This window comes from Schistocerca gregaria, chromosome 2 (genome assembly GCF_023897955.1).
Source record: "Schistocerca gregaria isolate iqSchGreg1 chromosome 2, iqSchGreg1.2, whole genome shotgun sequence".
NCBI lineage: Eukaryota > Metazoa > Arthropoda > Insecta > Orthoptera > Acrididae > Schistocerca > Schistocerca gregaria.
Genome location: NC_064921.1, coordinates 270,048,503 through 270,074,088, shown reverse-complemented (window position 1 = coordinate 270,074,088; position 25,586 = coordinate 270,048,503). Strand labels below are relative to the sequence as shown.

Genomic DNA, 25,586 nt, shown 5'->3' with positions numbered 1-25,586 from the left:
TGTGGTTTTGAGGCAAAGAACATGTCAAGCAATGTTCAGAGCACAGTTCCATCCAGAAAGGAAGTTGCTTGTGGGATGTTTGACAGGGAGGGGAAAAGGTGAAAATCTGAGGGCACAAGATCAGGTAAATAAGGTGGGTGTGGAATGACGTCCAAATGCAACTCCTGTATAGTGTTGTTTGTCAGTCTGTCGGAATGTGGGTGGGCATTATTGTGGAGTAGCATAACTTTTTGCAGTCTTCCTGCTTGTAGTTCTTGGATTGCGTCTGCGAGACATCTCAGTTCTTGGATGGTTGCCCCCTGGGGAAGCAATTAGTATTATACCACACCATTACTGTTTCCCCAGATGTATAATATTATCTTTTGTGGATGCATGCATGTCTTCATATGGGGAGTTGAATAGCTTCTTTGTTTGGACTCACATTCCTTTCTTTTAATTCTGTTAGCATAGAGGTACAATTTCTTGTCACCAGTAACAATACAGGATAGGAATGGGTGGTGCCATTCATGAGCTAATTGATGACTAGCAAGCAGAGATGTTTCCTGCTGATTTTTGTAATTTTGGCTTAGAGCTTGCTGCACTCATACACTTAATTTTTGAACCTTCCCCATTGCATACAAAAATCGCACGATGGTGGAATGATCACAATTCATCACATTAGCGATTTCTTGAGTACACTGACGTAGATCATTGTGTATTTAAATGGTCTTTATCAAACCCCAAAGGTCTTCCCGAATGGGAAGAGTCACTAATGTCAAAACAATATTTCTTAAATTCCTTCCTGTGCTTTGTCCAATGGCATTATGCCCTTACATGGCGTGAATGTTTCTGGCTACGTCCACTGCTGTCACCCCTTTGGTGAACTCAAACAGAAGAATGTCGGCAGTGTTCAGATTTCTCCACTTGACATTCTGTTTCCTAACATCCACAGCTCCACCACTCACTTCTCAAAATGACAATATGTAAACTCAAATAGCAACAGCGGACCACAAATAAAAAATAACAATCAGTAAGTAAAACCTCACAACTGGTATACCAACATGCAAAACAAAAACTCTACGAACTTACATACCAAACTAATACTTTAAGTGTCTCTTTTTCGTAATCTACTTCCAGCAGCATCACCTGATTTGTGTACATTCAATTATCCCTGTTTTGCTTTTGTTGATGTTCATTTTATATGGACACTGTCCATTCTGTTCATCTGTTCTTCCAAGTTCTCTGCTGTCTCTGACAGAAATACAATGTCATTGCCAAACCTCAAAGTTTTTATTTCTGCTTCCTGGCCTCCCTTCTCAACCACTGTTACTCTTTTGTGCCACTTAACTCTTATAACTGCCATATGGTTTCTGTACATGTTGCAAATAGCCTTCCCTCCCTGTATTTTATCCCTTCTACCTTCAGAATTTCAAGAACATTATTCCAGTCAACATTGTCACAAGGTTTTTCTAAGTCTACAAATGCTGTAGACATAGGTTTGTCTTTCCTTAACCTATCTTCTTCTAAGATAAATCATAGGATCAGTTTTGCCTTGCATGTTCCCACATTTCTTAAGAATCCAAACTGATCTTCCACAAGGTCAGAGTCTACCAGTTTTCCCATTCTTCTTCAGTAAAGAATTTGTTAGTATTTTGCAACCACAAGTTGTTAAACTGATTGGTAAGTAATATTCACTCCTGTCAGCACCTGTGTTCTTTGGAAATGGAATTGTTGTATTCTTCCTGAAGTCTGTGGGTGTGTCATCCTGTCTTACACGTTTTGCCCATCAGGTTCTCCCAAGCCTATCAGTAGTTCTGATGGATGTCATTTACTCCCAGGACCTTGTTCCATCTTACGTCTTTCAGTACTCTGTCAAATTCTTCTCACATTATCATGCATTCAAGTTCATCTCCGTTGTAAAGACCCTCTATATAGTCCTTGCACCTTTTAGTTTTTTCTTCCTTGCTTAAGACTGGTTTTCCATCTGAGCTCTTTATTTTCAAACAGCTACTTCTCTTTTCTCCGAAGGCCTGTTGAATTTTCACGTAAGTAGTATCTATCTCTCACCTATTGATTCTGTTGTCTTCAGTCCTGAGACTGGTTTGATGCAGCTCTCCATGCTAATCTATCCTGTGCAAGCTTCTTGCAAGCTCTATTGATAAATGCTTCTAAATCTTTAGGTTTGTCCTCTAGCGATTCCTGCTTAATCGTATTGCTCTTCCTGTCAGTCTCATTTTTTAATTCTCTTTTGCCTGCTCCATTTACTGCGTTTGTATATTTTCTCCATTCATCAATGAAATTCAATATCTCCTGTGTTACAGAAGGATTTTTGCTAGGCATTGTCTTTTTACCTACTTGATCCTCTGCTGCCTTCATTATTGAATCTCTCAAAACTACCCATTCATCTTCTTCTATACTGTAATTACTGTAATCTAAGGCACACTTTTTGTCCAGTTTTTGTAATCCAAAAAACCACCTGCGGCTTAGAATCGAGTGCAAAGTAAGCGGAAGTTCTGAAAAATGTTGGTAGGTGCCGCCATAACTAACTTCTGCCGTCGAATATATGTAGTGCTACACTGGCTTGCTTTGCAGGCACAAAGATAAATACTGGCGCCAAAACCTCTGCGTTCTCTCTGCCCTGAGTTTCGACCACTGCATTTTCATACATTACCCAACGAAGTAAATACAAATTTCGTATTCTTCATCTTCGAATGAAGCAGCATTTCAATGTACTACGAAAACCCAACTGGCAGGACTGTTTGGGGTTTTTGTCAATATGGCCAACTCTACATTCTGAATTTTTTCCTGCCTGTGAGAAGAGATGGTTGCTAATAGGAACTTTTATGAATTATGAATCACATGGAGTATTCTCTTCACCACAGGAATAATACGAATATAAACATTTTGCCATGTATTCTTTCGTGTTTGCTGCTATCTCATTTAAATCCTGTCTGCCTGATAAACTACGAAACTAGAGTGTGACAACAGCAAACGCGGAAGAATATACATATCATGTCGTGTTTATATTCGTATTATTCTTATGCCTAATGGTGATACAGTCAGAAATGAAGCACAGCCATTGACTAGATTTTTAAATCTAAGATGACTCTAATTTCTGTGCAGAATGTATTGTACTAAAGAGGTGCCTGCAAAGATTTTCAAACGGAGAAAATTTTTTGCTAAACTCTCATTCAGAACATCTTCTATCATACGCAGTCTATTATTTGGTTCTTGTTGATCATTATCAAAGAAAGCTGCAGTGCAAGTAACAACAAATAGCAGTCTCTTGCCATTGTTTCGCTAATGAGACAATTCCTCTCTCTCTCTCTCTCTCTCTCTCTCTCTCTCTCTCTCTCTCTCTCTACCCATTGTAAGCGGTGGTAGTGCCCACAAAAGCAAGCAAGCCATGCCACGAGCAGCGGCAGGCCGTAAACACTCATTATCAGAATGCGACAAACAATGCATGACACAGTACTGTAACGTATTTTCAGCTTAGTGATGTAAATATCTATAACAAAGAGAACGGCACTTATGAGATCAAGGAAAGATAAGCAATCAATCCAAACCAGACGAAGCACGTGAAATAGGAAGGGTACCCATATAAATGCGGACGGAGCGCCTGACACATAGCAATGGCTACCTGGTAAAGCGTAACTGCTAAGCTTACGACTTGAACCAAACTGCTGTAGCTGTATCATCATTCATTCGACCTAAATTGTGTTTCATATAAAATGGACCAACTTTGTTTAGATTTGGAGGTGCGGCCTAAGACTTTTCTCTCCCCTTGAATTTCAAGTCTCAAATTTCAGGTGTGGCTTAGATTCGTGAATTTTTTTTTCCTTGATTTCCAGTCTCATTTTTCAGGTGCGGCTTAGATTCGAGTGCGGCTTAGATCCGAGTAAATACGATATTCCTTTCCCTTGTTGTTGTCAATTACCCTCTGAAACTGTCAACAATCTTTCAACTTTGACAAGTGCCATCTCCTTAATTTTCTGTTATTCAGCAGTTTCTTCAGTTTTAATCTACAGTTCGTAATGGAAAAATTGTGGCCAGAGTCCACATCTGCCCCTGGATAAGCCTTACAATTTAAAACCTGGTTCCAAAATCTCTGTCTTACCATTATCAAATCGGTCTGAAACCTTTCAGTGTCTCTACATCTTTACCACATATACAGTCTTCTTTCATGATTCTTAAACCAAATGTTAGTGACGATTAAATTATCTCTGTGCAAAATTTTACCGTGCAGCTGTCTCTTTTGATTTCTTTCCACCAGTCCATATTATCTACTATTTTTCCTTCTTTTCCTTTTCCTACCATCAAATTCAAGTCCCCTACCACTCATTATACATTTCTTCAATTTCTCCATCATCTGCCAAACTAATTGGCATGTAAACTTGTGCTGCTGTGTTGGATGTTAGCTTTGTGTCTATTGTGCTTACAGTAATGTGTTCACGATAGTGTTCATAGCAGCTGACCCACATTCTAGATTTCCTGTCCATTATTAAGCAAACTCCTGTATTACACTCTGTATTTTACTCAGTATTCACCTGAGAATAAGTCCTATACCTTGTGCCACTGAACTTCGCTAATTCTGACTCTGTCTAACTGTAACATATCCATTTCCCATTTTATATTTTCTAACATAACTTCCTGATTAAGGGATCACCCAGGGATATAGTTGGGTTTACTTCCAGAATACTAACAAAGTCACTGCCATCATTATTTAAGGAGAACATAAATGGTCATTTTGTTATTTGTACGCAAAAAAATTCTTTGGAATGTACTGATTAATTTGTAGTATAATTTATTAAAATTAGTTAACTAGATGTGTATTTAATTTAATTCAGTTTGTTGTGTATAACAGTTGTACGATCCCATAAAGTGTTGCTCAGTTAAAAATTAATATTTCAAGAACCATAAGGTAGAAGGCTGATACGTTACAGTTAAACAGTACCATCAATCAACTATCATAATACTATAGTCAATCCACAAGAAGCATGGGAAATAACCTAGATGGTGTGAAAGAAGCTGTGTAGGCAAGCATCTTCCATAAAATGTCGACGGATAAGGCGATCCTCAACCTTTGTTAATGCGAGTGGTGTGAGAATGCAGCATGTCATTCTCAATGGAGAGAAGTCTTCTGAAGTAAGAGTGATTTCAGGTGTGCCGCAGGGGAGTGTCATAGGACCGTTGCTATTCACAATATACATAAATGACCTGGTGGATGACATCGGAAGTTCACTGAGGCTTTTTGCAGATGATGCTGAGGTATATCGAGAGGTTGTAACAATGGAAAATTGTAGTAAAGTGCAGGAGGATCTGCAGCAAATTGACGCATGGTACAGGGAATGGCAATTGAATCTCAATGCAGACAAGTGTAATGTGCTGTGAATACATAGAAAGATAGATCCCTTGTCATTTAGCTACAAAATAGCAGGTCAGCAACTGGAAGCAGTTAATTCCATAAATTATCTGGGAGTACGCATTAGGAGTGATTTAAAATGGAATGATCATATAAAGTTCGTCGTCGGTAAAGCAGATGCCAGACTGAGATTCATTGGAAGAATCCTAAGGAAATGCAATTCGAAAACGAGGGAAGTAGGTTACAGTACGCTTGTTCGCCCGCTGCTTGAATACTGCTCAGCAGTGTGGGATCTGTACCAGATAGGGTTGATAGAAGTGATAGAGAAGATCCAACGGAGAGCAGCGCGCCTCGTTATAGGATCATTTAGTAATCGCGAAAGCGTTACGGAGATGATAGATAAACTCCAGTGGAAGATTCTGCAGGAGAGACGCTCAGTAGCTCGGTACGGGCTTTTGTTAAAGTTTCGAGAACATACCTTTACCGAAGAGTCAAGCAGTATATTGCTCCCTTCTACGTATATCTGACGAAGAGACCATGAGGATAAAATCAGAGAGATTAGAGCCCACACAGAAGCATAGCAACAATCCTTCTTTCCACAAACAATACGAGACTGGAATAGAAGGGAGAACCGATAGAGGTACTCAGGGTACCCTCCGCCACACATCGTCAGGTGGCTTGCGTAGTATGGATGTAGATGTAGAATATATATATATAAAAAAAAACATATTTCTTACCAAAGGCATATTTCGTAAGAGTGACGGGTGCCTGGTTCATGGGGTATTGAACAAAATTTGCTTATGGATAGAGGATTTTGTGGTAGAAAGGACACAGCTTTTTATGTTGGATGGAAAGTAGCTGCAGGTATCTTTTAGGGAAGTGTGTGTGGAAAAAGTAAAGGCCCAGGTATAAAATATCAAGTTTATTTGGATTATGGGAACACAATCTGCTTTCATGGAAACAAGTCTTTGAACTGTCACAAACAAAATAAACCCTTCTGGTTTGAATACGAAACAGTACTTCAGGCTAAAGGCCTTGGTAATGGACGAAACAGAGAATCATGAACTAAAGTGAAACTTCCTGGCAGATTAAAACTGTGTGCCCGACCGAGACTCGTACTCGGGACCTTTGCCTTTCGCGGCAATCTCATTCATGAACTAAAGTTCTTGTGCACACTTAGTGCAGAAACAATGTCCTGGAGGGACTGATTAGAGTCAAAGTTCATAATGAGAAATTTACTAAGACTACCAAAACCGAGTTAAAGACAAACAGTTGAATATTGCAAATCTGCTGATTAGTCACCAGGTTGGGGCTGCATCTTCTTCTAGATGGCCATGCTGCAGGATCCAGGATGAGAAGACTGACTCCAGAGTGAGCTCCTGACTGAAGAAATGCACAAGCATTTGGTGCCTGGCCCAGGAAGCCCACTTGGAGTGAACGGGCCTGTCAGGACCTGAGCACCAGCCTAAGTATAGCCCTTGGCACCAGGATACAGTCGGTCTTGCTTACTGTCAAGTTGCCAGTGTAGGAAAAAGGTTCATGAAACCAGAAGCCTCTGCTGACACTTTGGTTGCTGTATGGTGGCCGTGTGTAGTACAGCAGCCCTTTGGTGTTGTCTGCAAGGAAACTGGCTGCCTGCAAAAACTTGATGTAATCTGGGTTGCTGACAGTGTAGGAGCAGGCCCACAATAAAGCATTAATATTTAGCTTTTGAATTAATGACTTAGCATACAATATTAATAGTAACCTCAGACTAGTTGCAGATGATGTGTTTATCTATAATGAAGTGCTGCCTGAAGAAAACCTTCACATATATCCAGTAAGTTTTTGATAAAATCTCAAAGTGTGCAAAGGTTGGGAACTTGCTTTAAACGTACAGAAATGTAAAATTGTGCACTTCATAATATGCAGAAAAGTTGTATCTTTTGACTACATCATCAATGAGTCGCAGTTACGATTTGCCAACTCTTACGAATTCCAGGGTGTAACAGTTTGTTAGGATATGTAGTGGAATGGTCACATAAACTCAGTGATAGGTAGAGAAGATGACTGGCAGGATACTGGGAAAATGTAATCAGTCTACTTATAGTTCACTTATATGTCCCATCTTAAAATATTGCTAAAGCTCCTGAAACCCATACCAAAGAGGTATTCAAGGGTTACTGAACATGTACTGAGAATGATGGTATTAATGTTCACAATTGTTTCTTGTGGGAAATCATGATGAAAATGCTGGAAAAGTGTGAAATAGCAGATGTTTGAAGATGGGCACCAATTATCCTACAAAAGTCTATTTCCAAATTTCAAGAACCAGTATTAAATGCGTAGAGATTTCTTCAGACTCCTATTAATCACTCCCATAGGGACCATGTCATGAGATTAGGCAAGTTACAGGGCACACCGAAGTTTTAAGCAATCGTTTTTCTTGCACTCTGTATGTAATTGGAGTGGGAAGAAACTGTACAGTGCTAAGTACTCTCTGTCATTCAGTTTGAAGCATCTTAGGAAGTATGTATGAATTCGTGGACAAAGACCTATCTGCTTTCAGGATGAGTGGCGCAAATAGATGAAGGGACAGATGCCAGGTAGGTACAGTAAGTAGATAAATTTGTGTGTCTAAAAAAGATAGGCGTGTGAAGCATACAACTGCTTCAACCGTTACTTCAATGAAAGATCTTGCCCAAAACCAGAGAAAATTCTGGCCCTGCATAAAATGACTTAGTGGGTCAAAGGCTTCTATCTAGTCACTTGTCATCCAGTGAGGTATAGCAGTAGAAAGCTAAAGTCTTAAATTTCTCACTTAAAAAATAATTCACACAGGAGGATCGTACAGACATCCTTTGTTTAAATGGTTTGCAGACTTCCGTATAGAACATTGATGTAGGCATCCCTAGCATTATGAAATTCCTTGAAGGAAAAAAATCTACTGTCACACAAATAATGTGGATTCAGAATACACTATTCTTGTGAAACACGGCTAGCTCTTTTTTCACACGAAGTAATTTGTGCCATCTGCAAGTGATCTCAAATTGTTTCCATGTTTTGAGTTTTAGAGAAAGCTTTTGACACTGTTCTTCACAAATGGCTTCTCATCAGATTTTGTACCTATGCAGCATTGTCTCACCTGTGCCACTGAATTTGTGATTTCCAGTCAGAAAAGTCAGAATTCATAGTAACTGACAGGAAGTTGTGTATTGAAATTAAAGTTATATCTGTGGTTCCCTCAGGAAGTGTTATAGACTTGTGTTGGTCTTAATCTATATAAACAAGTTAGGAAACAATTTGAGCAGCCCTCTTAGATTTTTTGGAGATAACATTGTCATTTATCGTGTTTAGTCAACAAAAGGTCAAATTGAATTGCAAAATGATTTAGACAAGGTTTCTTCATGATGCAAAAAGGGGCAATTGACTCTGAAAATAAAAATTGTGAGGTCCTCATAAGCATTTAAAAAAATGTTATTTTAGATTACATGATACATAAATTTAAAGGTTATAAATTCAACTTAATACCCAGGGATTAGAATTATGGATGACAAATTGAAATCGTCACATAAAAAGTATTGGGGAAAGCAAACCAGAGACTATGTTTTGTTCACATAACACTTAGAAGATACAACAAATGTACTACAGAGACTACCTGTACTATGCCTGAAATATTGCTGCACATTGTAGGATCCTTACCAAATAGGGCCAGTGATGTACGTCACAGGACAAAATTGCAGCATTTTTCATTGTGGTGAGATCTTTTCTTGAAGTTACCCAATCATCAGCTTTGTCCTTTGAATGACAGAATATGTAATGACTCTCAAGTACACAGGGAAAATGACTGTCATTATAAAGTAAGAGAAATCAGGGCTCAAATGAAAAGATACAGGTGTTCAGTTTTTCCTCATACTCTAAGAGCGTCAAAATGTCAAAATAGTCTGGAAGTAATTCTGTTAACCCTCTACCAAACCCTTAAGTGTGACTGGAGAATAGTCACACAGATGTTGATGTTTTTTAGTGGACACGAGATTATAACATTCCTTCCATATGAAGAGAAAATATGCAGGTTGGTGGAAATTCTTTACTCAGGACATCACTTTGCAGATAAAGCCAGTTACATATGTAGCCAGTGATACTGATGTCGTATCATGGAATCAGCAGTATGAAACCATCACATCAATAAAAAATAGCTGTTCATTATGTCCTGTGGCATATTTTTTTAACAATAAAATAACTATTTTTCAAATTTATCAGTATTTAACTGTGATGTAAATTTGAACTCGTGGCTTACTACAGCTTTCACAAAATGCAGTGATGTATTTTCTGCATTAAAAATTAATAGTTGTTATTTTTCAAGTCTCCTAGTGTCATTGAAGAAAATGAATTCTCATTATGTGGATTCACTTGAATGTATTGCTGTTTCTTGTTACAGCCATTTTCTTTTGAAGACTTTGTAAATTTTCTTTTTCGCAGATTATCTGTAAAGTCACATTTACCAGTGAGTTAGTGTTATTTGTCTCGTATTCTAGGATCCACCACAGAAATCAACTGATGTTTCCATTGGCAAAAGTGAACTCGAGTTACCAAATAATGGTTTTGAAATGAATACTTGGAAATCAGATGGAACAAGTTTTCATGCCGAGGAGTTCACAAATGGTGTTGACAGTTGTCTTGTGCCAAGTACTGTTACAGCATCTGCTTGTAATAAAGAGAAAGGGCCTTTACCTTTCAGTGGTTCCAGAAAAGATGTAAGAAAACTACATTGCGATTCATTTGTTGTGGAGATGATTTTTGAAACCCTTGTCATTTTTATTTTCTAAAGAGTTGCATTCACTAGTAATTGTTTTTTTGTTTCATTTTCTAGGATAAGCAGCCAAACTCATCTGCTGTTTCCATTGAACTGGAATTTCCAAATAATTTTGAAACAAATCATTGGAAATCAGAAGGAAAAACTTCTCATGGGCAGAAATTTACAAATGGTGATGATTACTCATCTGTGTCGAGTACTGTTACAATACCTACATATGATAAATGGAAAGGACCTGTATCATTCTTTGGTGCCGATGTGAAAGAACGAAATATAGAACCAGAAAAAGAGAGTCAGCCTGGAACTACCACTTTAACCGATGGATCGGCAAACACGTGGTATGAGAAGGCTTTTTGTACAAGTTCAAGTGGTACCAAGGTCTCAGAAATTGGACATTCACCATCTAAGGAAGATATTGCGACAGTTTGGGGAGCACCACTTATAATACCCACCTCTATTTGCTCTTCTCCCAGCACTTCCAGTGAAGGCGATACAACTCAAAATCTAAAGAAAATTCCAAATACATGGAAAGATGTCAAATATTCAACACTGTTTGACTCAGATCATCTTAAAAGAAATACTGGAAGTGTACAGTTAGGTAGCGAAATGCAAAATGCTTCAACATGTGATGCAAAAGAATTACCATCACGTAACAGTGTTTCATCACGGTCAAGCAATGCCCAGACTGGTGGCAGTCATAATACTTTTGTGCCAGATAACAGCCAGAATGAGAGTCCTCATGCCGCCACAGCAACTTGTAATAATAGTAAAGATACATCTTTTGCGCATCATGGTTTGTATGCACATAATATGTGGAACCTCGGTAATATTAGCATCAGTCCTCCATGGATTGCTTCTGGGACTCGTCCAGTTGTCAGTGGTGTATCAGCATTAGTAACAGCAGGACAGACATCATGGTTTCATACAGCCCAAAACACACAACAGTTCCCCCTGACACCTATTGTTGGCGTAACACCTATTCCACCTCCTGGCTTTACCCCGATCCAAAACCCGTTTGTGGCCTTTACTACATCTCGATTACCTGCTGTTGTTGATCCACGATTGCCAATACTGGATGGAGCATTTGTGTATCAGCACCAAAATAATCCATGGATTCCAAGATTTAGTGGAGTAAAATCTGCTCCGAATCATAGGTCCTTTTCAAATTCTGCAGGACCCTTTTCTACTAGTCTTAATAATTCGGGGAAATTTGCTAGACCTACACCAGATATTTGTGAGATTACTCAGTCCACTGAGGATTTGTTGAATGTAGAAGACTGTAAAACAGACATAATAGATGCAGAACAAGAATTGGAATCTAATAAAATAACTGTAATAAATCAAGAAGTTAAGCCCTGTGGAATTAGTCAGTGCACTCAGACAGCTTTGGATGGCGAAGTTTTGGAAGATAATCTTAAACACCATGCTCAGAGATCAGAGAGAATAACTTCAGATACTTTCAGAGAGGTCATTGATGGAAGTAGAATTGATGATAACAAAGAGGCAAATATGGCCAGTGATTACAATAGGAAGTTTGAAAATGAACACAAATCGCCAGATGTCTTTGTGTTTAGTGCAAATTCTTTGGAAGCAGTGCAGAGTGCAGAAAATTGTACCATTACAGAACAGGACTCAGAACCTACAGTCAAGATTGATTTTGAGGCTCTGTTATCCAGAAGTTTAAAAAAACTTGAAATTGATTCATCTCTTGGGTCTACTGCCCCATCTAACTCAACAGTTACCAGTACTTGGGTGGCTCAAAACTCTGTGGAAAATGATAAACTACACTCACGTTCTGCAGAAACTTCTAGCAAAGATGAAGATATCACCAGGTAAATTCCTTACACTTAGACCCTAGTTGAGACAATGCCTTTATAACATAATATGATTGCTGTGATCCCTGAAAGATTATTTCACTCTGGGTAGAGAAGATGATGAACTGAAACTTTCTGACAGATCAAAAATTTGTGCAAACTGGAACCCAGTGTCTTTTGCAGAAACTCCGCAGTGTTCTTCTGTACATCTTGCTGGAGAAACAAATTTGTGGCAAAGGACATTTTGGAGATTGTCACAACTTATTGATTCAATCTAAAATAATTTTTTCATTTGGCAGTAAGTGAGTGCGAAGATAAATTTAGAGAGGCCAGGGACTGTGGTGGAGTCGTAGCATATGGCATATTATTTGATCTGCCAGGAAATTTCAGATCGATTTACACAGTTTTATCATTATGATCCAATATTGGAATTACCCTCATCATCAGAATTATGAAGCTCCTTATTGGATACATCTTAGTGTTAATGAATGCAAACTCTTGTAAAATATGAAACAAGGATTTGACATTTGTTACTTAAATTGTCTTTAGCCATCATATATCATAGAATTGCATTTTTCTGCAAGCCTGCATAAAATTATCCTAACAAATGCTATGGGAAACATTTTTGTGAAACAGTTTCTGTTATAAACATAGTGGAGATCTTATCTTTATCGTAAACTGAAGAGTATTGTTCTGTTAGATAAACATTGCATGGGTCAATTCTGCTACAAACAAAGTAGATATTTCTCCATCAAAGAACCAGAGTAGTGTATCACATTTTCCAAAAGTAATTCAGACAATTGTTTACTTTGTCTGGATGACTATAAAATAAAAGAGCAAAAAATTGTAAATAGAGTACCCTAGTCAGTTTCGAGACTGGATTAACGAGATGATGGTTTTAATGCTTCAGTAATTTTACACACACTCTTGAGTACAACACACAGAATGTCTGTAAAACCATGTGAAACTGTCAGAAAAGTCCTTCTCTGGGATGTTGTTCAACTGAGGGTTCACATTGGCTTGAATGTTGGCTATATTATCGAAGTGTTGATCCTTTTCATGAATTTTTGCACCTCTCATTTTGTGATGGGTTCTTGTTGATAACACCAGTTCTCGTCAGTTTTTTACCAAGTCGCAGCAGGCATTCCCATGTCATTTGTTGACTGTCTGGAGAATGTTTCTAACACTTGATTTAGAGCTGTTATTCCATTGCAATTTGTGACACTGCAACGTTCACACAATAAGGTTGCACAACCATTGCTTAACAATGCCTGCTCACAGCTGACTTATCAAATGCAGTTTACAGTTGTTAGTTCCTGTTGCCACCATAGTTCCTGCCCTGACATTACTAAGCCACAATTTCTGTATTTAGTTTTAAACAACACTTAAGTTGGTGTAAGGAGTGACACTGATGGGCATTGGATGACTGGAAATGAGTGATTTGAAGTGAAGAATCACACTATACCCTGTTGCAGTCAAATGGAAGGGTATGGGTTGGGTGAACAGCTGGAGAACATTACCTGCCATCATGTGGAGTGCCAACAATGAAAAACAGAGGTAGTGTTTCCATGATATGGGGGTGTTACTCCTGGTTAGGGTATGTTCCCCTTTCTGTGCTTATCATTCTAATTCATGTACTGGCATCTCATTAGTTGACAACTTGTGGCAAAATATTGCCCACACTTTCTTCTGGATTGCCTTCAGATCTCCAGTTTTTGCGTTATTGCTTTGCCATAATTTATTTTCAAATTGCAGATCTCTTTGTCAGTCAAGCATTGTGGGCCACCCAGTGGCTTTCCATCTTTGAGTTTTACACCTTTTTGTTCTTGTTTCAGTGTCAGAAGTCTCCCGCCCATCCTCTTCTGAATGTGCCACTCCCACTCTAGCTCTTTTCAGTGTTGCATCCATTTCCATATGGCTTGCTTTTTGAAACAGATTTGAAAGCACTAGAATTTCCATCACCAAGATATTTCACATATCTAATTCCACACCTCATCTTGCTCCGATGAAATATTAATTTCATTAGCACCATCATAATTCTTGCTGCAGATTATTTTGTGTTTTATGTGCCATTGTCTCTCTTTTCCTTATTGCCTAATGTCTTCCTCTGTGCACAAACAGAGCAATATTTTGACATCACTCCAAATCCAAAACTTTTCCTGTGTCAACACTTCTAACTGATGAAACACCGTGTAGGGAGGTGTGGCCCCTTTTCATCCATGTGCTATCAATGAAACACACAAATCTGTAGAAGGCAAAGGGTCATTTAAACCTGTCTGAATGTCTTTGTTAAATAAAACTGCTGCTGACAAACTGCTGTTGCATTCTGTTCCCAAGGCATCCAGAAGATGATTGTTTAGTGTTTAGTACGAGGCAAATGGAGATGGCATATTCATTATTGTACAAAACATATTGCTACCTTCCCTTCCAACACGAACACATCTCATCCCATAGCAGAATCTTGTATTGTCTTCATACATCCAATTCTTAGCAGTTGATGTTATGACTTGAATGTCAGTTTGACAGCTGTCACAAAGTAAGTGCATATTACACACATTATATCTCTGTCATTTCTGTCATATAATCTTAAAGATTTATTGCCACAGTTACCACATGCACACACATTTCTAATAGTAGAACACATAATTTCTGAATCAATTATCTTAAAACCACTATTCACTTTGTATTTAGTGGACTGAAACTCCACCAATTCCAAGTTTCTTCTGTGAACTGCTTTTCGTCTTAGCTTCACAATTATCTTCCGCCGAATGTTCTCGACTCACTTTTAGAAACTGTTTATTCGCACATAAATGGTGTGCTTTACCCTGTTTCTTAAAAACTTTACCACTATATCTTGGCATTGTAAATGGTAAATCATACAAAAAAAGCTTGAACACAGTCGTAATTCTCATGCTAACAGCAGAACTGAAACGTTTATATTTCTGCACCACAGGCAATAACAGCTGCCAAAGATAGCTAGTGGAAGGCAAAGATAACAAGATGTAAATGGGTCCACAGTGTTCTATACTTTTCCTATGCTTTTATATGACAGCAGGAAGTAATAAAACTTCGCAAACAAGGAGAGTGTCATCTAGAAACGTGGGTGTAGTGCTGCAAAGTGACTGAAACAAGACAGCTTTTTTATCATTTTTAGTTCGAAATAGTCTGTGAAAATTTGAGTCAGTATTGCTAACATGCTATGGAACTATTTGGTGGAAATTTTTTTTTCAACATTTTTGACCAATTCTACCTGCGCTCCCCCTTAAGGGAAAGCTTTGTGGTCGTTATGTGAAAGTTGATTAACTTTCATTGCATCATTTGTATTTTATTTTATAAAAAAGTTGTACACACAACTTTAATCATGAAAGATTATATGTATTTAATGTTCTCAGATGGAACAAATTTGGGGATTTCATACATGCTAGAATGTACTGTAATGGAGGTATATCCCATCATTTCTTTTGTTCAGATGTCTGGCTCTTCACTTGTGTTGTCAAGTTGCCATAGCACAGGTATTCATCCAGAATTTTCATATACACTTTTCATAAAACTCTGGCTGGTTCTTTTATGTTTTCCTACTTCCAAACTTAGGGTATCTCATTCTTTACAGTAATTTGATTGGAGGCTTTTCATCTAGTACTTGATGCTCAGAACATCATATCTCAAAATTATTCAAATAATCTTCAGCAGCTGCATTCCATAAGACTATTCTGTGTAATCATCTATAAATTTAAGTGTGCTTCCTTTGGTGTGAACAGAAATTATTGCACATAACTCGCTTCACAGCATCACGTCATCACTCTACACGAACACACATGAACCCCAGGTGCCTGTCGTCTGCTAAAAAGTGCAAAGATTCCTATTAAAGGAAGGAAGCAATGTGCCATATGAATGGACTCCATTTCCAGGAAATTGTGTGTGCACAAATGCGCGTCCGTAGTTGCTGTGTTGGAAAGTTATGTGCATGCGCAAAGTCAACCACAGAAAGGAATCATATAGACGCATCTTAAGAATGAGGATTTTTTTTCAACTCCTCATCTAAGGGAACTTGAAAAATATAAATTTATGGTACTTTGGAGAAATTCTGTCCCCCTCCCCTCCCTCAAAAAACGATCCTCTTTCCCCCTCCCCCTCACTGGCTAACTGATATGGATATGATAACCCCACATTTTGCATCTTGCAATCTTTTTAGCTGTTTGGACAGCAACATGCATTACATGTGGGTTGACTATACTTGGTATAGGAGCATGGCTGCGCTACTGGTTTTAATGTAATTTCTACATAAAATTTGTTCACACTTAAGAGTGTGTTCAAACATTGCTCATTAGTAGCAAGATTTTTTTTTTCAAATCACTGAATGGAATTGTCTGGATAGTAATAGAACTTGGTCATCGATTTGGAACACAAATGACAATAAATTTCTTAGTCTGAATGTGTTAGTTGCTGCTGGTGAATGAAATATGAGCAATGTCAGTATGCGAAATACTTGCTTGTAAATTACTGGCATCTTATTTTGTCCCCTTAGTGGTATCTGCAGGCCACTTTAAGGTACCACTTGCCAACTTGGTTTCTGGAGCTCAAGGGATGCCATTGTGCTGCGATATGTGCTAATTAGTGAATAACACTATTGTTGTCTGTTGATTGTTGATGATTAGCTGAATTGTAAGTCTTATTGGAGTACCATGGCACAGTACACAGTTGGTTTGCTGACAACTGGGTACTCTGTCACACTTTGGCAAGGTGGCCTGTGCTGCAGTATGGACACATGTAGCATTCATATGTTGGTAGCACTCACGGGCTTCATAAAAGACTTTGTATGCAACCCTAGGCAGATCTGAAATTTAACTTTTACCCAATGAGCCACTTAACACCACCACTTTCTTACGCCTGCACATAATATTTCATGATGAAAAATACAATAGTATTTGTACAGAAAAGGCCGCTATCCATGGCACATGTTGTTGTTGTTGTTGTTGTTGTTGTGGTCTTCAGTCCTGAGACTGGTTTGATGCCGTTCTCCATGCTACTCTATCCTGTGCAAGCTTCTTCATCTCCCACTACTTGCTGCAACCTACGTCCTAGTGAATCTGCTTAGTGTATTCATCTCTTGGTCTCCCTCTACGATTTTTACCCTCCACGCTGCCCTCCAATACTAAATTGGTGATCCCTTGATGCCTCAGAACATGCCCTATCAATCGGTCCCTTCTTCTAGTCAAGTTGTGCCACAAACTCCTCTTCTCCCCAATTCTATTCAATACCTCCTCATTAGTTATGTGATCTACCCATCTAATCTTCAGCATTCTTCTGTGGCACCACATTTCGAAAGCTTCTATTATCTTCTTGTCCAAACTATTTATCGTCCTTGTTTCACTTCCATACATGGATACACTCCGCACAAATACTTTCAGAAACGACTACCTGACACTGAAATCTATACTCGATATTAACAAATTCCTCATCTTCAGAAACGCTTTCCTTGCCATTGCCAGTCTACATTTTATATCCTCTCTTCTTTGACCAGCATCAGTTATTTTGCTCCTCAAATAGCAAAACTCCTTTACTACCTTAAGTGTCTCATTTCCTAATCTAATTCCCTCAGCATCAACCGACTTAATTCGACTACATTCCATTATTGTCGTTTTGGTTTTGTTGATGTTCATTTTATATCCTCCTTTCAAGACACTGTTCATTCAGTTCAATTGCTCTTCCAAGTCCTTTGCTGTCTCTGACAGAATTACAGTGTCATCGGTAAACCTCAAAGTTTTTATTTCTTCTCCATGGGTTTTAATACCTACTCCGAATTTTTCTTTCGTTACCTTTACTGCTTGCTCAATATACAGATTGAATAACATCAGGGAGAGGCTACAACCCTGTCTCACTCCCTTCCCAACCGCTGCTTCCCTTTCATGTCCCTCGACTCTTATAACTGCCATCTGGTTTCTGTACAAATTGTAAGTAGCCTTTCGCTCCCTGTATTTTACCTCTGCCACCTTCAGAATTAGAAAGAGATTATTCCAGTCAACATTGTCAAAAGCTTTCTCTAAGTCTACAAATGCTAGAAATGTAAGTTTGCATTTCCTTAATCTTTCTTCTAAGATAAGGCGTAAGGTCAGTATTGCCTCACGTGTTCCAACATTTCTACGTAATCCAAACCGATCTTCCCCGAGGTCGGCTTCTACCAGTTTTTCCATTCGTCTGTAAAGAATTCGAATTAGTATTTTGCAGCTGTGATTTATTAAACTGATAGTTTGGTAATTTTCACATCTGTCAACACCTGCTTTCTTTGGGATTGGAGTTAATATATTCTTCTTGAAGTGTGAGGGTATTTCGCCTGTCTCATAAAGCTTGCTCACCAGATGGTAGGGTTTTGTCATGACTGGCTCTCCCAAGGCTACCAGTAGTTCTAATGGAATGTTGAGTACTCCCGGGGCCTTGTTTCGACTCAGATCTTTCAGTGCTCTGTCAAACTCTTCACGCAGTATCGTATCTCCCATTTCATTTTCATCTACGTCGTCTTCCATTTCCATAATATTGTCCTCAAGTACATCGCCCTTGTATAGACCCTCTATATACTCCTTCCACCTTTCTGCTTTCCCTTCTTTGCTTAGAACTGGGTTTCCATCGGAGCTCTTGATATTCATACAAGTGGCTCTCTTTTCTCCAAAGATCTCTTTAGTTTTCCTGTAGGCAGTATCTATCTTACCCCTAGTGAGATAAGCCTCTACATCCTTATATTTGTCCTCTAGCCATCCCTGCTTAGTCATTTTGCACTTCCTATCAAACTGATTTTTGAGACGTTTGTACTCCTTTTTGCCTGCTTCATTTACTGCAGTTTTATATTTTTTCCTTTCATCAATTAAATTAAATATTTCTTCTGTCACATAAAGATTTCTACTAGCCCTCGTCTTTTTACCTACTTGATTCTCTGCTGCCTTCACTACTTCATCCCTCAGAACTACCCATTCTTCTTCTACTGTATTTCTTTCCCCCATTACTTTCAAATGTTCCCTTATGCTCTCTCTGAAACCCTGTAAAACCTCTGGTTTAGTCATTTTATCCAGGTCCCATCGCCTTAAATTCCCACCTTTTTGCAGTTTCTTCAGTTTTAATCTACAGTTCATAACCAATAGATTGTGGTCAGAGTCCACATCTGCCCCTGGAAATGTCTTGCAATTTAAAACCTGGTTCCTAAATCTCTGTCTTACCAATATATAATCTATCTCCAGGGTTCTTCCATGTATACAGCCTTCTTTCATGATTCTTGAACCAAGTGTTAGCTATGATTAAGTTATGCTCTGTGCAAAATTCTAACAGACGGCTTCCTCTTTCATTTCTTACCCCCAATCCATATTCACCTACTATGTTTCCTCCTCTCCCTTTTCCTACTCTCGAATTTCAGTCACCCATGACTATTAAATTTTTGTCTCCCTTCACTACCTGAATAATTTCTTTTATCTCATCATACATTTCTTCAATTTCTTCGTCATCTGCAGAGCTAGTTGACATATAGACTTGTACTACTGTAGTAGGCATGGGCTTCGTGTCTATCTTGGCCACAATAATGCGTTCACTATGCTGTTTGTAGTAGCTTACCCGCACTCCTATTTTTTTTTATTCATTATTAAACCTATTCCTGCATTACTCCTATTTGATTTAATATTTGTAACCCTGTAGTCACCTAACCAAAAGCCTTGTTCCTCCTGCCACTGTACTTCACTAAACCCCACTATATCTAACTTTAACCTATCCATTTCCCTTTTTAAATTTTCTAACCTACCTGCGCGATTAAGGGATCTGACATTCCACACTCCGATCCGTAGAACGCCAGTTTTCTTTCTCCTGATAACGACATCCTCTTGAGTAGTCCCCATCCAGAGATCCGAATGGGGGACTATTTTACCTCCGGAATATTTTACCAATGAGGACGCCATCCTCATTTAACCATACAGTAAAGCTGCATGCCCTCTGGTAAAATTACGGCTGTAGTTTCTTCTTGCTTACAGCCATTCGCAGTACCAGCACAGCCAGGCCATTTTGGTTAGTGTTACAAGGCCAGATCAGTCAATCATCCAAACTGTTGCCCCTGCAACTACTGAAAAGGCTGCTACCCCTCTTCAGGAACCACACGTTTGTCTGGCCTCTCAACAGATACCCCTCCGTTGCACCTACGGTACGGTCACCTGTATCGCTGAGGCACGCAAGCCTCCCCACCAACGGCAAGGTCCATGGTTCATGGGGGAGGCACATAAATTGCACTATAACACACAAAAAGTCCGTTCACTAATTTTTGGCAGCTGAGTGCCATTTCTGTTTTCTCATAGCCTCTTATGACAGTGCGGAAAATACCGATTTGGGGTGTTCTAAATGGTAACTTCGCATCTGCTGCCCTTTTCTACCCCAGTTGAATGACCACCTCATTGGCTTGCTCTGGCCTTCATTCGAGTTACTAATCACCTCATATTGTACTATTTTAGATAACGTGCTGATCTGAAGCTCTGATAATCTATTAATTGGGTCTGCTGACCAGCTGACTGATGATGTCAGACGTTAAGTCCCGTATTGCTTAGAACCATCTGCTGACCAGCTCTAGTAGCACAACTGCAACACCACTCATTGATTGGGTTAAAATATCATTCATTTGCTAGTAACATTGCCTCTTCCCTCTTATGTACAGCCTCTGTGTATCATTTATGCACACATTGTGTAACACTGGGAAAAGCGACTGTCGCCAGCCATCCAACATGTTCCATGCACATCAGCACCACTGTTTCACTTAGTCAAACAGTTAGGCAAATGCTATTATTTGGCACTTGGCTGGTATTGTTAGGTGTCAAAATGTTACCTTTATTTGCTTTAGTGAAGCTAATTTATACACTTCATAAATAACACTAATGACATTTGCAGAAAATAATACATTAACCTTTTTGGCGTCCCACAATTAACATTTTAAAATTAGTACTGTGTATAGATTCTTATAATTACTACAATTTTTGAGTGTTCGATTGTTAACGATCATTAATATTCGTGTTCTTTCTTCATGTTGTGGTAGTGAACTACTTTTATGGATGACCTTAAATTCTGTTGCATGGAGGAGACTTAACACGTTTTTTAATGGGAATGTAACAATTGCAGAAATTTCCTGAGTGTGCTTTTTTTTATTTATTTATTTTTTTATATCTATGATTTCTTTAGTAATGTCTCATTAGGCTATGTCACAGTCCCCATACCTTCTTGGTGATTTTATCTGGTTCCTACTACTCGTCGTCACTGTGAGGTTTGAGGCAGTGGCTAAGGCATTTCATCATTGAAGGTATATTAAACCCTAACCACTCTTCTTAATCCTGCTCTCGCTCCATATTGCTCATTATTCACTTCTTTTTATTTTGGGATTTTATTGTTTTCTGCCCTACTCTAAGTGACAAAACTACCAGGAAATTTGAAATGGATGACAAATGTACATAATACCTTTTTGAATATCTGAAATAATTTTAAGTAACTAGTATTGAAAGATAAAAACCATAGTCCAAAAAATGATACATAATGTCTATATTGTAAACCGTTTTGTAGGTATTTTGGATTATCAGATTTCTTAAGTGTTGTTTTCACTTGTTCCAGAGCAGAGTTTTTTCTGACATTTTGACTGGCAACATTTAACGTTTCAATCATGTATGTTAGTAAGTTACTAAATTTTATAGGTAATAAGTGTGCATCATTGTTGTATGATTTGAGCTTAAGACAGACTATGACAGCCTACTTGATTCAGCAACAGGATTCTTTTTGTCACTACTGAGCCACTGGTTTCCATGCCCCTAAAATTCTTCTGAATGGTTCAGAGGTTTGTTTTGCCTAATACACTATGATAATCTATTTGAATTTGTTTCCTTGTTTGTAGGTATGTTCCCACCCAGGAAGTTGATCTTACCAAGGAAGAGAAAGGACGACAACCTGTACGATACATTAAAAAAACATGTGAGTACCTTGAGAGGGGGGGGGGGGGGGGGGGGAGCATTTGTTTTTCTTTCCAAATTTTTTTTTCTGAGGATTCTAAAGTGATTCCTCATTCTTAATTATTACTTTCACATAGAAGACCAAAAGCTTCTTTCTATCCTTTTGTTGAACTTTCCAGTTCTGAAACAGAAAGTAACAAGAGGTAAACCAAAGATAACCCTGAATGTAAGAATTACTGTATGCAAAAAGATATACTTCCCTTGTCCAACAGTGACATTAGCTGTCAGGTGGATAGTATGATAAAATATGAATAAAAATACACCCTCTATTGTTACAAAGTAATTGAAACTGCTGAAAGTAATAAGATACGAGAGCTGAGGGGAAGTTATTTATTTATTACTTTTTTTTTACATTTGATGCTGTGTACACTGGGTTTTTTTCTTTCATCTAGGACTTTTTGTGTACACACGCCTCTCATTCAATGAATGTTTTAACTACTTAGAGAAAAAAATATGTACCTTGAAATTTTGGCTGTGGGCAGATAGCTAGATTCTGACGTTTTAGTTTCTCAAAAGTATTTGACATTTTAGCATAGTAATGACTTGCGTTAAAAATGTAATTGTAATGCATTTCAAAGAATTATTGGTCTTAGAGAATTCAAAATGATTAGTACGTAACTCATGGGAAGCAAATGTTCACAAGAAATATGGTTAGTAGTGAAAGAATGTTGGATATCATTGACAAAGTTTTCATACCCTGTCTGACCGGAAAAAAAGAAGAAGAAACCAAATGGTTGGATGTCGTCATGACTTTGTACATGTACACACAATAGGCAGGTATGTGAATGATCAAGAGTTCTTTGTGGCAGGTAGAATGGCCAACTGAGTGCATTGGTGGTGTCCATGTTTAATGTTATTACCAGATCTAGTATGGTATGTAAGGGGGCGTGAAAAGTTTCTGACTTCGATAGATAACTATGAAGAAGATGGAAATGCCTTATACTTGCGAGACAGCATTAGCAGCACCTGATAGGACCGTATTGTGGATCTCCATTTGGCCAACAGGTCAAATCGAGTATGATCCTGATTCGTAATCTTTTTGAATATGATGGTGAACCGAAGTTGGACTGCATGAGTATGTGAAACCAAGCATACTCGTCCTCTAGTTTCTGGTCGACCACTACTGACCACTGCAGGGGAGGATAACCATATTGTGTGTCAAGCTCTCCACATCTGCACCTGGTATTCAAGAATAAGTAATGGACCCCCTGCAACATTCTACCATCCCACATCATTAGTCAGAGACCAGTAGAAACTAAACTGTGGAATTACAGTCTCTTGTGTAGGCTGCTGTTAATACCACAACATACACAAATGTATATGGAGTGGTGCTTCGATGGGGAAGCACGGACTGCTGATAAATAGCATCACATTGTATTCAGCGATGTATGGCAGTTCTACACTACTGCAGATGACCATTGGTGAGTATAGCAGCAACATGTTATTCCTGGTATCATGCTGTGGGGAGCTGCCAGGTATGACTTTAGATCACACCTGTGATGATGGAACTCTTGATGACACAATGGTACATCAGGGACGTCCTATGTTCTCATTTGTTACCTCTCACGTGATGCTATCATGATGTCATTTTTCAAAAAGACAATGCTCACCCATACATGGTAGGTATGCATGTGTGTGAACTGTGTGTATGATGTATTCATGTGGCTAGCAAGATCCCCTGATGTGTCCCCATCACAACATACTTGGGACTAGCTTGGACATCAAATCTGTTCAGAGCCAGTATCCAGAATATCAGAGACCAGTTTCAACAGTTGGAGCCAGATTGGCTTAGGAGAGGTTGCAATGGTCCTACGACACCCTTTCCAATTGATCTGCATGCATCCAGGCCAAAAGGGGTCAAACATCATACTGATCACTGTCGATACATATCCTACTTCTGTTTTGGAAGGTATTTTTACATTGATATAGAGACCATACTGCTTCTGGCAATGTCTGGTAATTACACTACTGGCCATTCAAATTGCTACACCAAGAAGAAATGCAGATAATAAACGGATATTCATTGGACAAATATATTATAATAGAACTGACATGTGATTACATTTTCACGCAGTTTGGGTGCGTAGATGCTGAGAAATCACTACCCAGAATAACCACCTCTGGCCATAATAACAGCCTTGATATTCCTAGGCATTGAGTCAAACACAGCTTGCATGGCGTGTACAGGTACAGCTGCCCATGCAGCTTCAACACGACACCACAGTTCATCAAGAGTAGTGACTGGCATATTGTGACAAGCCAGTTGCTCGGCCACCATTGACCAGACGTTTTCATTTGGTGAGAGATCTGGAGAATGTGCTGGCCAGGGCTTGCAGTCGAACATTTTCTGTATCCAGAAAGGCCCGTATAGGACCTGCAACGTTCAGTTGTGCATTATCCTGCTGAAATGTAGGGTTTCACAGGGATTGAGTGAAGGGTAGAGCCACGGGTCGTAACACATCTGAAATATAATGTCCACTGTTCAAAGTGCCATCAATGCGAACAAGAGGTGACCCAGACGTGTAACCAATGGCACCCCATACCATCAAGCCGAGTGACACGCCAGTATGGCAATGATGAATGCACGCTTCCAATGTGCGTTCGCCGCGATGTCGCCAAACACGGATGCGACCATCATGATGCTGTAAACAGAATCGGGATTCATCCGAAACAATGACATTTTGCTATTTGTGCATCCAGCATCCAGGTTCATCGTTGAGTACATCATCGCAGGTGCACCTGTCTGTGATGCAGTGTCAAGGGTAACCCCAGCCATGGTCACCGAGCTGATAGTCCATGCTGCTGTAAATGTCGTCGAACTGTTGGTGCAGATGGTTGTTGTCTTGCAAATGTCCCCATCTGTTGACTCAGGGATCGAGACATGGCTGCACGATCCGTTACAGCCATATGGATAAGATGCCTGTCATCTGGACTGCTAGTGATACGAGGCCGTTGGGATCCAGCACAGCGTTTCTTATTACCCTCCTGAACCCACCGATTCCATATTCTGCTACCAGTCATTGGATCTCGACCAACGCGAGCAGCATTGTCACAATACGATAAACCGCAATCGCGATAGGCTACAATACAATATTCATCAAAGTCGGAAACGTGATGGTATGCATTTCTCCTCTTTACATGAGGCATCACAACAAAGTTTCACCAGATGACGCCAGTCAGCTGCTGTTTGTTTATGAGAAATCGGTTGGAAACTTTATTCATGTCAGCACGTTGTAAGTTTCGCCACTGGTGCCAACCTTGTGTGAATGCTCTGAAAATCTAATCATTTGCATATCATAGCATCTTCTTCCTGTAAGTTAAATTTCACATCTGCATCACCATCATGTTCATGCTGTAGCAATTTTAATATCCAGTAGTGTACTATGTATCAGTGAGTTTGTTCGTGAAATTTGCAGGAAATATATGTGGCAGTTAGTAGAACTCCCTCTTTCTGCCTGCTTTGCAAAACACTTGTGCCTTACATTAAGATAACTGTTATTTAAAGAAGACTATCTACATCTATGCCACCTTATGGTGCATGGCAGGAATATCTTGTACCATTGCTAGTCATTTTCATTCCTGTTCCACTTGCAAATGGAGTTGTGCATAAAAGTCTTTCTATATAGTTCCTT

The 25,586-nt window shown here is 39.0% G+C and overlaps 1 protein-coding gene across 2 annotated transcripts in view; it reads left to right on the top strand.

Annotated features, from left to right (window-relative positions):
- Positions 1-25,586, top strand: part of LOC126336862 (uncharacterized) — a 313,200-nt gene that overhangs the window by 258,270 nt on the left and 29,344 nt on the right. For both annotated transcript variants that reach the window (XM_050000960.1, XM_050000958.1), the window contains exons 15-17: positions 9,856-10,074; positions 10,191-11,965; positions 21,840-21,916. In XM_050000960.1, the coding sequence (XP_049856917.1) occupies positions 9,856-10,074; positions 10,191-11,965; positions 21,840-21,916 (2,071 nt within the window). The remainder of the gene's footprint in view (positions 1-9,855; positions 10,075-10,190; positions 11,966-21,839; positions 21,917-25,586) is intronic.